This window comes from Hypanus sabinus, chromosome 14 (genome assembly GCF_030144855.1).
Source record: "Hypanus sabinus isolate sHypSab1 chromosome 14, sHypSab1.hap1, whole genome shotgun sequence".
NCBI lineage: Eukaryota > Metazoa > Chordata > Chondrichthyes > Myliobatiformes > Dasyatidae > Hypanus > Hypanus sabinus.
In genome coordinates, this window is record NC_082719.1 from 93,409,426 (window position 1) to 93,425,773 (window position 16,348).

The window sequence follows — 16,348 nt, forward strand, 5'->3', positions numbered from 1 at the left end:
TGGAGCTGGTGTTGAGGGACCAGGTGAGATTCTCCACCAGGTGAATACCAAGAAATTTGGTGCTCTTAATGATCTCAACGGAGGAGCCATTAATGTTTGGTGGAGATTGGTCACTCCGTGCTCTCCTGAAGTCAACAACCATCTCTTCTGTTTTGTTCACGTTCAGAGACAGGTTGTTGGCTCTGCACAAGTCTGTTAGCCGCTGGACCTCCTCTCTGTAAGCTGACTCGTTGTTCTTGCTGCTGGGACCCACCACGGTCGTGTCATCGGCGAACTTGATGATGTGGTTCGAGCTGTGTATTGCTGAGCACATAGCCCTGGGGAGCCCCGGTGCTCAGTGTGATGGTGTTGGAGATGCTGCCTCCGATCCGGACTGACTGAGGTCTTCCAGTCTGGAATCTAGTATCCAGTTGCAGAGGGAGGTGTTCAGGCCCAGTAGGCTCAGCTATCCAATCAGGTGCTGAGAAATGATTGTGTTGAATGCTGAATCATAGGACCATAGAAGATTACAGCACAGAAACAGGCCTTTTGGCCCTTCTTGGTTATGCTGAACCATTTTCCTGCCTAGTCCCCCTGACCTGCACCTGGGCCATATCCCTCTAAACCCCTTTCATCCATATACCTGTCCAAGTTTTTCTTAACTGTCGTAAGTGAGCTCGGATTCACCAGTTCATCTGGCAGCTCCTTCCACACTCTCACCACTCTCTGCGTGAAGAAGCCCCCCCTAATGTTACCTTTAAACTTTTCCCCCTTCACCCTTAACCCATGACCTCTGGTTTTTTTCTCCCCTAGCCTCAGTGAAAAAAACCTGCTTGCATTCACTCTATCTGTACCCATCATAATTTTATACACCTCTATCAAATCACCCCTCATTCTTCTGTGCTCCAGGGAATAAAGTCCTAACCTATTCAACCTTTCTCTGTAACTCAGTTTTTTCAAGTCCCAGCAACATCCTTGTAAACCTTCTCTGCACTCTTTCAACCTTATTAATATCCTTCCTGTAATTAGGTGACCAAAACTGCACACAATACTCCAAATTCAGCCTCACCATTGTTTTATACAACCTCACCATTACATTCCAACACTTACACTCAGTATTTTGGTTTATAAAAGCCAATGTACCAAAAACTTTCTTTACAACCCTATCTACATGTGAAGCCACTTTTAGGGAATTATGTATCTGTACTCCCAGATCCCTCTGTTCTACTGCACTACTCAGTGTCCTACCATTTACCTTGTATGTTCTACCTTGGTTTGACCTTCCGAAGTGCAATACCTCACACTTGTCTGCATTAAACTCCATCTGCTATTTTTCAGCCCATTCCTCCAACTGGTCCAAATCCCTCTGCAAGCTTTGAAAACCTTCCTCACTGTCCACTACACCTCCAATCTTTGTATCATCAGCAAACTTGCTGATCTAATTTACCACATTATCATCCAGATCATTGATATAGATGACAAATAACAATGGAGCCAGCACTGATCCCTGTGGCACACCACTAGTCACAGGCCTCCACTCAGAGAAGCAATCCTCCACTACCACTCTCTGGCTTCTTCCATTGAGCTAATGTCTAATCCAATTTACTACCTCACCATGTATACCTAGTGACTGAATCTTCCTAACTAACCTCCCATGTGGGACCTTGTCAAAGGCCTTACTGAAGTCCATGTATACAACATCCACTGCCTTCCCTTCATTCACTTTCCTGGTAACTTCCTCGAAAAACTCTAATAGATTGGTTAAACATGACCTACCACACACAAAGCCATGCTGACTTTTTCTATTAAGTTCCTATCTATCCAAATACTTGTAGATCCTATTTCTTAATATTCCTTCCAATAATTTACCTACTACTGATGTCAAACTTACCGGCCTATAATTTCCCGGCTTACTTTTTGAGCCTTTTGTAAACAATGGAATTACATGAGCTACCCTCCAATCCTCCGGCACCTGACCTGTGGATATCAACATTTAAATATCAAATATCAAATTTTAAATATTTCTGCCAGGGCCCCTGCATTTTCAACACTAGTCTCCTTCAAGGTCCGAGGGAATACCCTGTCAGGTCCTGGGGATTTATTTACTCTGATTTGCCTCAAGACAGCAAGCACCTCCTCCTCTTTAATCTGTATAAGTTCCATGCCCTCCTTACTTGTTTGCCTTGTTTCCATAAACTCCATTCCAGTTTCCTTAGTAAACCCAGATGCAAAAATCCCATTTACTATCTCTCCCATTTTTTTTTGGTTCCATACATAGCCGACCACTCTGATCTTCAAGAGGACCAATTTTATCCCTTACTATCCTTTTGCTCTTAACATACCTGTAGAAACTCTTAGGATTACCCTTCACCCTGACTGCGAAAGCAACCTCATGTCTTCTTTTAACTTTCCTGATTTTTTTCTTAAGTATTTTCTTACTCTTTTTATACTCCTCAAGTATCTTATTTCCTCCCAGTTGCCTATACATGTTATACATCTCTCTCTTCTTCTTTATCAGAGTTCCAATGTCCTTCGAGAACCAAGGTTCCTTATTGTTATTCATTTTGCCTTTAACCCTGACAGGAACATACAAACTCTGCACTCTCAAAATTTCTGCTTTGAAGGCCTCCTACTTACCAATCACGTCCTTGCCAGAGAACAACCTGTCCCAATCTACGCTTTTTAGATCCTTTCTCATTTCTTCAAATTTGGCCTTTTTCCAGTTTAGAACTTCAACCCAAGGACCAGATCTATCTTTATCCATGATCAAGTTGAAACTAATGATGTTATGATCACTGGAACCAAAGTGTTCCCCTACACACACTTCCGTCACCTGCCCTAACTCATTTCCTAATAGGAGATCTAATATTGCATCCTCCCTAGTTGGTACATCTATATATTGATTTAGAAAACTTTCCTGAACACATTTTACAAACTCTAACCCATCTAGACCTTTAACAGTTTGGGAGTCCCAATCAATGTGTGGAAAATTAAAATCCTCTTCAATCACAGCTTTCTGTCTCCTGCAGTTTTCTGTTATCTCTCTGCAGATTTGCTCCTCCAATTCTTGCTGACTATTGGGTGGTCTATAATATAACCCTATTAATGTAGTCATACTTTTCCTGTTTCTCAGCTCCACTCATATGGCCTCAGTAGACAAGCCCTCTAATCTGTCTTGCCGAAGCACTGCTGTAATATTTTCCCTGACTAGCCAAGCCAGCCCCCACCCTTCATCCCTCTGCCTCTATCACGTCTGAAACATCGGAACCCTGGAACATTGAGCTGCCAGTCCTGCCCTTCCTGTAGCCAAGTTTCAGTAATGACTATGATTCAATAATTCCATGTGTCAATCCAGGCCCTCAGCTCATCTGCCTTTCCCACAATACTCCTCACATTGAAATATACACACCTCAGAAGATTATTACCACCACACACAACCTTACTATTTGTGATTTTGCATGAACTACTAACATCGTATATTTTTACCTCTGTTTCACTATCTACTCTGGCATTCTGGTTCCTATCCCCCTGCAAATCTAATTTAAACCCTCCCCAATAACACTAGCAAACCTCTCTGCAAGTATATTGTCCCCTTCTCTCTTATACAAGTCCCACCTGCCCCAGAAGAGGTCTCAATGATCTAGAAATCTGAAACTCTGCCCCCTACACCAGTTTCTCAGCCACGTGTTCATCTGCCAGAGCACCCTACTCTTACCCTCACTGGCACGTGGCCCAGGCAGCAATCCGGAGATTACTACCCTCGAGGTCCTGTTTTTCAACTTCCTACCAAGCTCTCTGTACTCACTCTTCAGGACCTCCTGACTCTTTCTACCTATGTCATTGGTACCTATGTGTACCACGACATCTGGCTGATCACCCTCCCACTTCAGAATGCTGTGCACACGATCAGAAACATCCCTGACCCTGGCACCCGGGAGCAACAAACCATCCAGGAGTCTCTGTCATGACCACAGAATCTCCTGTCTGTACCCCTGACTATGGAGTCCCCTATCACTACCGCTCTCCTCTTCTTCCTCCCTCCCTTCTGCACTGCAGAGCCAGACTCAGTGCCAGAGATCCGGCTGCCACAGCTTGTCCCAGGTAAGCCATTCCCCCACCCCAGCAGTATCCAAATTGGTGTAACTGTTTTGGAGGAGAATGGCCACAGGGGAACCCTGCACTACCTGCCCTTTCCTCTTCCCTCACCTGATGGTAACCCAATTACCTGTGCCCTGTTCCTTAGGTGTAACTACCTCCCAGAAGCTACTATCTATAAACTGCTCAGTCTCCTGAATGATCCGGAGGTCATCCAGCTCCTGCTCCAGTTCCCTAACGCGGTCTGTTAGGAGCTGCAGCTGGATGCACTTCTTGCAGGTATCGTTGTCAGGGAGACCTCCAGTCTCCCCAACTTCCCACATCCTGCAGGAGGAGCATTCCAACATCCTGCCTGGCGTATTCTCTAGTCTGAACAGAAAAAAAGAAGAAAAACAGAAACTTACCGGAACCTACCCTCGCCTCTACCTGTTTCCCACCGAAGCCTGATTGAGCCAAAGCCGTCCCGCTCCGACTCAGTCCACTCCAACGATGGCTGCTATGACGATGGCCGCTGTATATGGCGGTCTTTCTTTTAAACCTCGGTGCGTTACGTCACGCGCCTGCGCAGTCTAGCCTCTTTTCCCCGAGCTGTTAACGAGAAACGACCTTCTCTCCGCGATGGCTTCAGTCTTCCACTCTCAGCCTTCTGCTTCGATTGAAACTCGGACTGAAATGTGCACTGATTGAGAAGATCTTTTACCCTTCTGTTAGTCATTGTAGTGCTAAGAGGGGAGCCAGAATAATGGGTAGTTGTCAGCAAGGGTACTTCAACTGAGGAGGATAGCCATTTTCTCAGAGTTCTTGGGAAATTAAAATGAAATACATTTTTCATGTGGAGTCTGAATTTATAGTTTCAAAGGAGGTTCCCATTGGATTCAAAATTCTAAATATTATCATAAATCAGGTCTGCAACAGGGCCAGAAGCTGTCTTCCAATTCTAACATCCATTTGATATTAAATTCTGTAATTGGCACCTTTATGTAGTTTTGTTATCACTTATAAAATTCTGTGGACTCTGCCGTCTGTTTGCTGTGCAATGAGAAAGCCAGTTATTACACGTGGGTCATTAAGATGCTCAATTAGAGAATGGGGAAAGAAGCTTGTCATTTAATTATCAGGAGTTCAGTAATGGGGAAGAAAGATCTAACTGCAGAGTCACGCCATCCACATCCACTCTCACTTTTCATTGCACACTTTTTTACTCCATGGGGTGGGGGCAGCTTGGTAGAATAGCAGTTAGCATAATGCGATTACAGCATCAGCAACCTGGGTTTAATTGTAGGCAGTTGACCAAATGACAACGATCACATTTCATAGTAGAATTGTTGGTTGGATGGAAGTAGTTTAGGACATTCTGGGTGCATGATCAGTTAAATTAAGAACAAAATTCATTTTATTTAAATGAGAAAACAAAGGCAAGGGTGGAAAATCTTCCAAGAAAACTTCTTGATAAGAGGTTTTAAGAAAGCATATCGTGTGTTGGCCTCATTAGTGGGGGGCGGGGGGTTGAGCTGAAAAAAACATGAGCTAATGTTACAGATCTCTAAAACCTTGGTTAGATCACACTTGGAGTATTGTATTCAGTTCTGTCCCTCTTATTAGAGGAAGGATATGGAAGCTTAAGAAAGGCTGCTGTCTGTAAGGAGTTTGTATCTTCTCTCTGTGACTGTATGGGTTTCCTCTCACCTTCAAGGATGGATAGGTTAGTAGATAAACTGGTCACATGGGTGTAACTGGGTGACGCGGGCTCATTGGCCTGGAAGGGCTTGTTAATGTACTGCATCTCCAAATAGATAATTAGAGCATAAATCACTGCCACACAGTTCAGGCCAGGTGGCCCACCATGTTGCGTCCACTTTTAGTCTACTCTACTCTAATCCTTCCCACCCACATAGTCCTCCATTTTTCTTTTATCCATGTGCTTATCTAAGAGTTTCTGAAATGCCCCATAATGTATCTGCCTCTACCACTGCCCCTGGCAGGGCATTCCATGTACCCACCACTCACTGTGTAAAAATAAAACATCACCTCCCCCCCCAATACTTTCTTTCAATCACCTTAAAATTCTGCCCCCTTGTAATCCTGCCATGGAAAAAGTCTTTGGGTGTCCACATGATCTTTGCATTTTATACCCTTCTATTAAGTCACCTCTTATCCTCCTTCACTCCAAAGAGAAAGACCAGACTTGCTCAATTTATTAAATTAAGACATGCTCTGTTATCCAGGACACTTCCTGCTATATCTCTGTATGCTGTTTTAAGTTTCCGAGGAACCAGAACTGAATGCAATACAGTACTTAAAGTGTAGAATAACCAAGGCTTTGTAGATCTGTAACAATATATCATGCTTTTTGAGCTCAGGCCCTCGACTCTTGAAAGCCAACATGCTATATGCTTCTTAAAAACTCTTATCAAGGTATTCTTGGAAGGTTTCCTGTGCTTGTCTTTGTGTTATCTTTTAAATGAAAGTAATTTTTTCGTAATTTTATTTATCAGGTTCTCCCAAACCACTTCCATCCAACCAACAGTTCTCTTATGAAATGTGATCATTATTGTTTGGTCAACAAACAGGGCATAGTTGAAGTATAAACGTAGGCCAGGAAACTGAGTTCAAAGATCCAAAGTACATTTATTTTCAAAGAATGTATAAATTATACAATGTTGAGATCTGTTTGCTTAGAGGCAGCTGCAAGTCAAGAAACCCAAAAGAATGCAATTTTAAAAAAATAAAGAAACACCCCCAATCCACAGAGAGAAAGATACTCAAATCGTGCAAACAATAGAAGTGAGCAACAGCTTTCTGAACCAAATTTAAGCCCTTAGATACAGATCCCAGGAGCAGGCCCAAAGCCTTGGTTTTCAGTTTATTATATTAGCAGGGCAAATTGCCGCAAAGTTCCCAGACACGAAGAACAGCAGCCGGGGCAGTCTCACAGCTTGAGCGTCGCGGAGAGAGGAGCCTCCAGTCTACCTGGGTGAATATTACAGCTCACTAACCCTAACTAACCTGTATGTCTTTGGAACATGGGAGGAAAGTGGAGCACCCAGAGATGTTCATGGGGAGAACATACAAAGTCTGCATTTGGAAGTGAAAACATGGCCAAGTTAACAGATGTAAATTAGAAGGGATTAAAAAATTGTATTAGTTTAAATAAACAATAGATTGAAAACACTGACATTTAATAAGAAACACAAATAAGAGAAACAGTAAATTAGACATTCTTATAGGCTAGATGCTTGGCTGTGGTGAATGCCATTTTGTGCAGGACAGTATTACAGTCATAGAGCAATATAACACTGAGACAGTCTCTTCAACCCAATGAGTCGATGCTGACCACAGTGCCCACCCTGATAGTGCCAGTTTCCCATGCTCGGCCCATAGCCCCCTAAGCTTCACTCACCCATGTACTTACCAAATTGCTTAATAAATTATAGTATTGTAACTGCCTCAACTGCCTCTTTGGGCAGCTCGTTCCATACACTCACCACCCTCTGTGTGAAAGAGTTGCCCCTCAGGTCTCTTTTAAATCTTTCCCTTTTTGAGCACTGCAGAACAGCACTGACAGACGTGGCCACTACACCAGCCCCGCCTCCGGCACTCCTCTCCTAGTCGGCCGCAAGAAGCCACGTCACAGCTTGAGGGCCCGGTCCCCGCAACGGCTGAGGCCACGCGGTTCCCCCGGTAAACCGGTGAGCTGGACCTGCAATAGTCCACATGGCCCATGTCCAACAGGGTCTTGTGATCACAAGAAAAATGTCTGAGACAATAATTCACACCACTTGTCGGACTGTGCTCTGCCTCCAGTGCCTTCCTGTAGCATGCAGCAACACAGCACGCAACAAGTTCAGCTCCAGCATTGTCGAGCAACTCGCTCGTGGGGTAGAACTGCAGCATTTGAGGTCCTTAATATGCAGTAATCGTAAAGAAGACATTCAGGACAATCAGTTACACCTTTGTTTGGACCTAGAGAGATTGCTGTGTCTGAGGGTCATATTCTGCATGGAGGTCAGTCACCAGTGGAGTGCCTCAGGGATTTGTTTTGGGACCTTTACTCTTTGTGATTTTTATAAATGACCTGGATGAGGAAGTGGAGGGATGGTTTAGTAAATTTGCTGATGACACAAAGGTTGGGGGTGTTGTGGGTAGTGTGGAGGGCTGTCAGAGGTTACAGTGGGACATTGATAGGATGCAAAACTGGGCTGAAAAGTGGCAGATGGAGTTCAACCCAGATAAGTGTGAGGCGGTTCTATTTGGTAGGTCAAATATGATGGCAGAATATAGTATTAATTGTAAGACTCTTGGCAGTGTGGAGGATCAGAAGAATTTTGGGGTCTGAGTCCATAGGATGTTCAAAGCTGCTGCGCAGATTGACTGTGTGGTTAAGAAGGCGTATGGTGTATTGGCCTTCATCAATAGTGGAATTAAATTGAGGGGCCGAGAGGTAATGTTGCAGCTATATAGGACCTTGGTCAGACCCCACTTGGAGTACTGTGCTCAGTTCTGGTCGCCTCACTACAGGAAGGATGTGGAAGCCGTAGAAAGGGTGCAGAGGAGATTTACAAGGATGTTGCCTGGATTGGAGAGCATGCCTTATGAAAACAGGTTGAGTGAACTTGGGTTTTTCAACTTGGAGTGACAGAGGATGAGAGGTGACCTGATAGAGGTGTATAAGATGATGAGAGGCATTGATCATGTGGATAGTCAGAGGTTTTTTCCCAGGGCAGAAATGGCTGCCACAAGAGGACGCAGGTTTAAGGAGCTGGGGAGTAGGTACAGAGGAGATGTCAGGGTTAAGTTTTTTACGCAGAGAGTGGATTGTGTGTGGAATGGGCTGCCGGCAACAGTGGTGGAGGCGGATACAATAGGGTCTTTTAAGAGGCTTTTGGATAGGTACATGGAGCTTAGTGAAATAAAGGGCTATAGGTAAGCCTAGTAATTTCTAAAGTAGGGACGTATTTGGCACAACTTTGTGGGTTGTGTATTGTGCTGTAGGTTTTCTATGTTTCTATGTTTTCTATATACTGCTATCTTACCAGAAAGGGTATTCTTCTTCAAACATTCATCCATATACTTTTATTTATTTTGAGACACAGCATGGTACAGGCCCTTCCCTTGTAGTCCTGATAAAGGGTGTTGACCTGAAACGTTGTCTGTCATCTATTCATTTCCATCAGTGCTACCTGACCTACTGTGTTCCTCCAGCATTATGTGTGTTGCTTTGGATTTCCAGCATCTGTAGAATTTCTAGTGTTTATGATTCACCACTGTCTGTGTTTGAAAAAAGAAGTCCTGCTCTGCACATTTTCTTTAAATTTTATCCCCTCTCATTTTAAATGTTTGTCCTCTAGTACCTGACATTTCCACCCTGGCAAAAAGATTCTGACTGTCTACTCTATCCATTGCCTCTCATAATTTTATTTCTTGTGTCTCCCCTCAGCCTCTGATGCTGCAGATAAATTGTTGGGCCATATTTCATGCAGTTCCATGGTTCAGTGGTTCAAGTTACTATCAGACAACATACAACCCAATATTCTTACTCTTCACAGACATCCACAAAACAGAAAAAAACCCCAAAAGAATGAATGACAGGAATGTGGGAACCCCAAAGTCCCACTTCCCCCTCTCAAGTACAAACAGAAATAGAAGTATCAACCTTCCCCCCCCCCCACTTGCTCTGGCAGAAGCACCGAATTCGCCCCCTCCCCCTCCCAAGCAAGCAATAGCAAAGCTCACGAAGAGACCATGATCTGAAGTCCATCAAGAAACTACAATCCATCCCAACACTTCAGAACCTCAGACAGGCTCTCTCTCACTAGTGAAGGAGAGAGAAGTCACTCCTGTAACAAACCATACTTTGTCCTTACTACAGCTATTAACCATGATTATGAAAGTATCCCATGACATAAAGCCTTCATTCGAGGAATACTCTGAACCACCCCCAATCTTTTTCATGGTGCTTGTCATTTAAATTGTACCTTCCTCAATGTGGTTGAACACATCTGCCCATTGTAGTCCACATTATGACAAAGCAACTATCTATCTCATGTACTACATCACAATAAATACTAAAATATAGAAATCTAGATTCCATTTATTAAAGTGATAGTTAACATCTTTTCAATCCCACTTTTTTATTTCAATACCATTGCCTGCATGAACCCTAATTGAACTAATTTCCTTAATATCTTCAGATCCATTGATTATGTTCTGCATGTGCTCAGCTATCAAACCACACTGCCCTCTTGGGAGTGGCATGTAGTGTAGCGGTTAGCGTGATTGGCCTGGGTTCAATTGCCGCTGCTGTCTATAAAGGGTTTGTATGTTCTTCCTGGGTGCTCAGAACAGAGCAATAATCAAAACAACAGCAGCAAAACTAGCCCTTTTACACACACAAACACCACACAGTCCTCCAAACCCAGGAGCAGTCCTCGGCCTCCAGGCTTCAACCTCTGGCCCTCTGATCGACCTACAGGCTTTGATTTTCAGTGTCAACCTTCAGGCCTCAAACTCCAGACGTGCCGACTCATTGGCTTCCATGCCTCCTGTACACGTGGATATTTGATCCCGGGACCCACCGATCAGCATTTGCCCTCCTAATCATATTTGTACCTTTCTATTAAGTTTTGTTATCTAGGTGCCACTGAACATCAACAACATGAAAAAAAATATCGAGGTGTGCTGGGAGAGCACATTAAGTTGAAATTTTTTATAGCTTCTCTTTGTAGATTTGACTGGCTCAGTTTCAATGTTCTAATGAAATTGCTAGTGACTATTTTTCTGGTGAAATACAAGAAAGGGAAAGATGGATTGAATCCTGAGATGTTTTCTGCCAACCTAGCCCCAGGGCATAAGAACTGAGCTGAAATCTGAACCCGATGCTTTCTTTATCTGCTGTTGAAACTTACGTCAGGAATCAGAGATATTTTTTCAAACTGTCAGATCAATTATGTACACATTGATCAGATAACTGTGGTAAACCTCAGGAAGAATCACTGCTGTTTAGATGTGTACATTTTGGCACTGTCTTCATGATCCATAAGTGCTCTTTTCACAAGTGCTCTGCTCCCTGTGTGCCATCATCATAAGGCTCTGCAGCACAGAAACAGACCCTTTGGCCCATCTAGTCTGTGCCAAACTGTTAATCTGCCTAGTGGCATCCACTTAAAGCTGGGCCATAGCACTCCATAACCCTGCAATCCATGTACTTATCCAAACTTTTCTTAAAGTGTCGAAATTGAACCCGCATCCGCCACTTCTGCTGGCACCTCATTCCACATTACCACTACACTCTGAGTGAAGAAGTTCCCCCTCAGCTTCTCCTTAAATATTTCACCTTTCACCCATAACATATGACCTCCAGTTGTAATTGCCCCCAACCTCACTGGAAAAAGCCTACTTGCATTTACCCAGTCTATAACCCTCATTGTTTTCTATTTATCCAGAAGGATTATAGATAGGGTAAATTCACACAGGCTGTTTCATTTCACTGACAGTTTCCTTTATCATTAAACTCTTCCACTTGCTGAAAGGAAGTTTCTTTTGTTAAGTTAAAGCAATGCTGTAATATTTGAACTGAACTTTAATCCTGTTTTTTTCTGCAGCATGGCTTCTTCCGTCTACACAGTGAAGACTATTTTATTGAGCCAATACGCAGCCACCCACAAAGAAGTGAGAAACAGCAGCCACATATTATTTACAAGAGACAAGTTTCTCCACACTCTCAGAGAAAGCAGCATGGACTCCCCTCTGGGAGCTCAGGGTCCTGTGGAATACGAGGTAAGACAATCGTTGATCTACACAATCTCATGAGGTGAGCAGTAATTAGAGGAAGGAAAGTAAAAGGCTATTACCAGAGTAGAAAGTGCTGCTTGTCCATACTTGTGAACAGTAAGAGAAAGGAGCTGCTTTATGGAGCAGATGATGTGTACAACTGAGGTTCAAAAGTTATGTTGATGGAATAACATGGACTTGACTGGCCCCCATCACCCTATCTTTTTCTGCTGCTCCCCCTCTCAATCTACCCATCATTCTTACACTCTTCCCATTGACTCCCCTCCCTATGATCCAATGTCCTATCAGATTCCATCTTACTCAGCCATTTGACACTTCCACCTATCACCTGTCAGCTTCTGACATCATTCCCACTCTCTTCGCTCCCTCACCTGCCTATTAACCCCCTCACCTGCATCCACCACACCCACCAGCTCTTGTTCTGCCCTTTATTCCTACTTTTTAATATTGTCTATCTTCCCTGTTCCAGCCTGGATGAAGTATCTTGGCTCAGAAAGTCAACTCCCTCCATGGGTGTGTGTAGATTTCCCTCCATGGATGCTGCCTGACCCCTGCGTTCCACCGGCGCTTTGTGTGTTACTCCAGGTTTTCAGCATCTGCAGTCTCTTGCATTTCTATTTTTCTCTTTTTGTGGGAGCTTATGAAATCTAAGTAACCCAATGGGAGTAAGTTGTGCAGACTGAATACTTCTTAGATTACTATTTTTATCTATCATCTTTTTGGCTTTCATTACTGGATGAAGTCCAGCACAAATATATATTAAAACAGGTTAATTTGATTGTACACCTGTGTCTGTGCTTAGTATTAGTGCTGATGGAATATTATTTAATTGTATTTTATATTTACATTAACAGATTTTATAGAAACTGAACTGTACTTGTTCTTCAAAGAAATTAAGCAGATTAAAACAAACCAGTCCTGTCTTGGGATATATTGCAGTAGAGGCCAGGCTGAGTAATTCTTCCTTACAGCAGCTTGAGGCTCCTGTCAGCTTGTAGATATCCATTCTGTGTACATAGTCAGATCAGACCCAGTAAACTTTTTCATAATCAGAATCCCTGAATCCCTGTGCTCTTGCTCCAGGGGTAGCAAAGAGAAGAAGGAGACTTTGTAATTAACATAAATTTCAGATATTGCTCTCGTTTTCCAACGCTCCGCTCAATGTAATGTGTTCCAGCAAAGTCTTATATTTGCAGCCTACTTTATTTTGCAACTTTTTTGCAACTTTAATTTGCAACTTTAATTTTGAATGTTATTTGTGTAATAAATTAATAAAGTGAAGCACAATAAGTTATTTGAAATATTACAGGAAACTAGATTGGAAAGACCACCACCTAATTAGAAATCTGTACTGGGAACAAACTGCTGCTGTAAGAATAGATGGAGAAGTGAGCCAGTTTATGAAAATCAAACAAAACCAAACACACCACACAAAACAAAAAACATCAGAGAAAAGTACGTAATAAGGTTAATGAATGATCACCCAAATTAGTCCGTAAATCCTTCCATGTTGGGCTTAGAAAGTGACAAGAAATATATGATAATTAAGTAATTAAGTATGAGTTGCTAGAGAAGACCTCACCTTAAAAAGCTTCCAAATCAAGCAGCACCATGTTTTACATAAATCAGCATCATCATCAGGTGCCGTGCCCAGTCTGAGCTTTGACTGCCGTGGCCCACACACTCCTGTTTCGGGTCAAGTGGATCAATTCTTTGGTATTCATTTCCAGTTCTCTGGGGGCTGTCTCCATCATCATTTGTCTTTGCCTTCCTCTTGTTTTCTTCCCTTCAATCTTTCCCACAATTACCGTGCATTCTAACTCCTCTTTCCTAATCACATGTCCAGTGAAGTTACGTTGCCTTTTCATGATCTCATACATTATTTCTCTTTTTGTGCTTGCTCTGTTCATGACATCCTCGTTAGATCTTCGTTGCGTCCATGATATTCTTTGCATCCTCCTTAAAAACCACACCTCTGCTGCTTCAGTTCTTTTCCTCATGTTACTAGATATTGTCCAACATTCTGAGTCATATAACATAACTGGATAAACGTAACATTTCAGTCAGTGCTCTGAGATGGGTTGTCATGCCTAGTTTAGTGTTGGTCAGTATACTCTTCATTCTCGTAAAGTTGTCTTTTGTCATCCCTATTCTTCTTTTGATGTCCATGTTGCACCTGTCATCTGATGTCACCCAGCTTCCTAAGTAGCAAAAGTTCTGTACTTGTTTTACATCTTCCCCGTTTTTTCTCAGCCTGCAGTAGGATTCTCCTTCTTTTTGGATACTATATGTTCTGTCTTTTTGCAATTGATAGATAGACCCATTTTTGCAATTTCTTCAACAACTGTATCAATTAAGTTTTGTAGTTCTTCCTCCATACTTGCAATTAACACAGTGTCATCTGCATATCTGAAATTATTGGTGTTTTCACTGCCAACTTTGATTCCCAAGATATCTCTTATTTTTTGTAATATTGTTTCACTGTACACATTAAACAAATCAGGGGAGAAAACACACCCTTGTCTAACGCCTCTCTTGATTTTCGTAAACTGACTCACTTCTCCATCTATTCTTACAGTGACAGTTTGTTCCCAGTACAGATTTCTGATTTAGGCGGAGGTCTTTCGAATCTAGATCTGGAGTTTCCTATAATATTTCAAATAACTTACTGTGCTTCACTTTATCAAATGCTTTTGTGTAGTCGATAAAACAAACAAATAAATCTTACATAAATAGCACATTCAAAATTAAAGTTGCATTTTCTCTAGGAAAATCAAGGAAACATCAGCTATTTCAGATATTCTGAAATATAATGGGAGGGGAAAGTTCTTCACTCAGAGGGTTGTGAGAGTGTGGAACAAGCTGCCAGTGCCAGTGGGGCATGCAAGATCAATTTCAACATTTAAGAGAAATTTGTTTGGGCGTATGGAGGGCTGTGGTCTGGGTGTAGGTCAATGGGACTAGACAGTTTAAATGGTTCGGCACGGACTCAATGAGCCGAAGATCCCACTTCTGTGCTGTAATTTTCTATGACTATAACCAGAAAACGCTAGACAAACTCAGCAGAGCAGATCGGAGGAGTCAGCTATTTCTCCTTCTACAGATGCTGTGTTTCCAGTAATTTCTACACGTTGGTGAGTCTGATTCTATTCTCTGGTTAAATGAGTAGCTTATGCGGAGACTAGAATTGCTCAGCAAAATTACCAGTGTCCATGTCATCTGGTCAGTATAAATTGCTGAGCAATTAGTGGTAGTCTTCCTTCTTCCAAGGTAATAAATCACAAATGGATGAAGAATTGGAAATGATCATGGCCCTTGATTTAAAAAAAATCTAAATTTTTTTAAAGCTAATTTTATAAAGACACGAGGATGCGGTTGAGAGGGATAAAAAATCAGCCATGATGAATAGCAGAGCAGACTCGATAGGCAGGATGGCCTAACTCTACTCCTATATCTTAAGACCATAAGATACAGGATCAAAATTAGGCCATGTGGTCCTTTGAGTCTGTTTTTGCTATTTCATCATGGCTGATCCAGTTTTCCTCTCAGCACCAATCTCCTCCCTGTGTCCTGTCGTGTACTGACCAGTCAAGACTCTATCAACCTCTGCCTTAAATATACCCACTGACTTGACCTCTACAGCACCTGTGGCAACAAATTCTTATGGTCTAATTTTTCGACGGATTAATGATAACCTGTATATACATTGTTTTGAAATAAACAAGGGTTTAGAAATTGGTAAATTGATAAATTATTATTATCACTGAGATGCAGTGAAAAGCACATGTTTGGTATCGCCTTGGTATCCCCCTATCTTTTCCCTTCTTATCTTCTTGGCTTTTTTCCATGACTAGATTCAAGTTTGAAACCTTCCACAACCAGTTTTCATTATGAACCCTCCTGATGAAGGGTTTCGGCCGGAAACGTCGTCACTACCTCCTCCCATAGGTGCTGTCTGGCCTGCTGAGTTCTGTCAGCATTTTGTGTTTTTATTCATTATGAACATATATGTTTCTCTGTTGCAATTACATTATCTCAGTGGCTGCTCCACCTTCTCCTGTCTGTTGTATTATTGTCACATGTATCAGGACGCAGTGTAAAATGTCATGTCCTGACATCTGAAGATCATTCCATCATATCAGTACATGGAGGTAGTAAAAAGGAAAGACTGCCTGTTATGCCATTGGCATTTAGGGCAGCAATGGAGGTATTCCATCTCTGGCAGCATTCAGGGCTCCCTTCATCATATCAGTAGCTTCCTCTTGGTTTTCATTACTATCAGCCACACAAATCCTGGGTGGAGACTCAGGAATACCGTCACACTCAGACGTTTCCATAGCAAGTTTATTTTAATAGTCAGGGTTAGCCCTGATCTGAATCCCTGAACCTGAAGGATCAGTTGACCACTCTTAGTCTGTCCTTTACCCTTTGACCTGTTTGGCATGGGTGACCCCACCAAGAGCCAAAGCATAAAGGCATGACT

The 16,348-nt window shown here is 42.5% G+C and overlaps 1 protein-coding gene across 1 annotated transcript in view; it reads left to right on the forward strand.

Moving 5' to 3' along the window:
- LOC132404996 (A disintegrin and metalloproteinase with thrombospondin motifs 12-like) overlaps window positions 1–16,348 on the forward strand; it is a 626,192-nt gene that overhangs the window by 93,307 nt on the left and 516,537 nt on the right. The window contains exon 3 of the mRNA XM_059989657.1: window positions 11,676–11,850. Coding sequence (XP_059845640.1) covers window positions 11,676–11,850 — 175 coding nt within the window. The remainder of the gene's footprint in view (window positions 1–11,675; window positions 11,851–16,348) is intronic.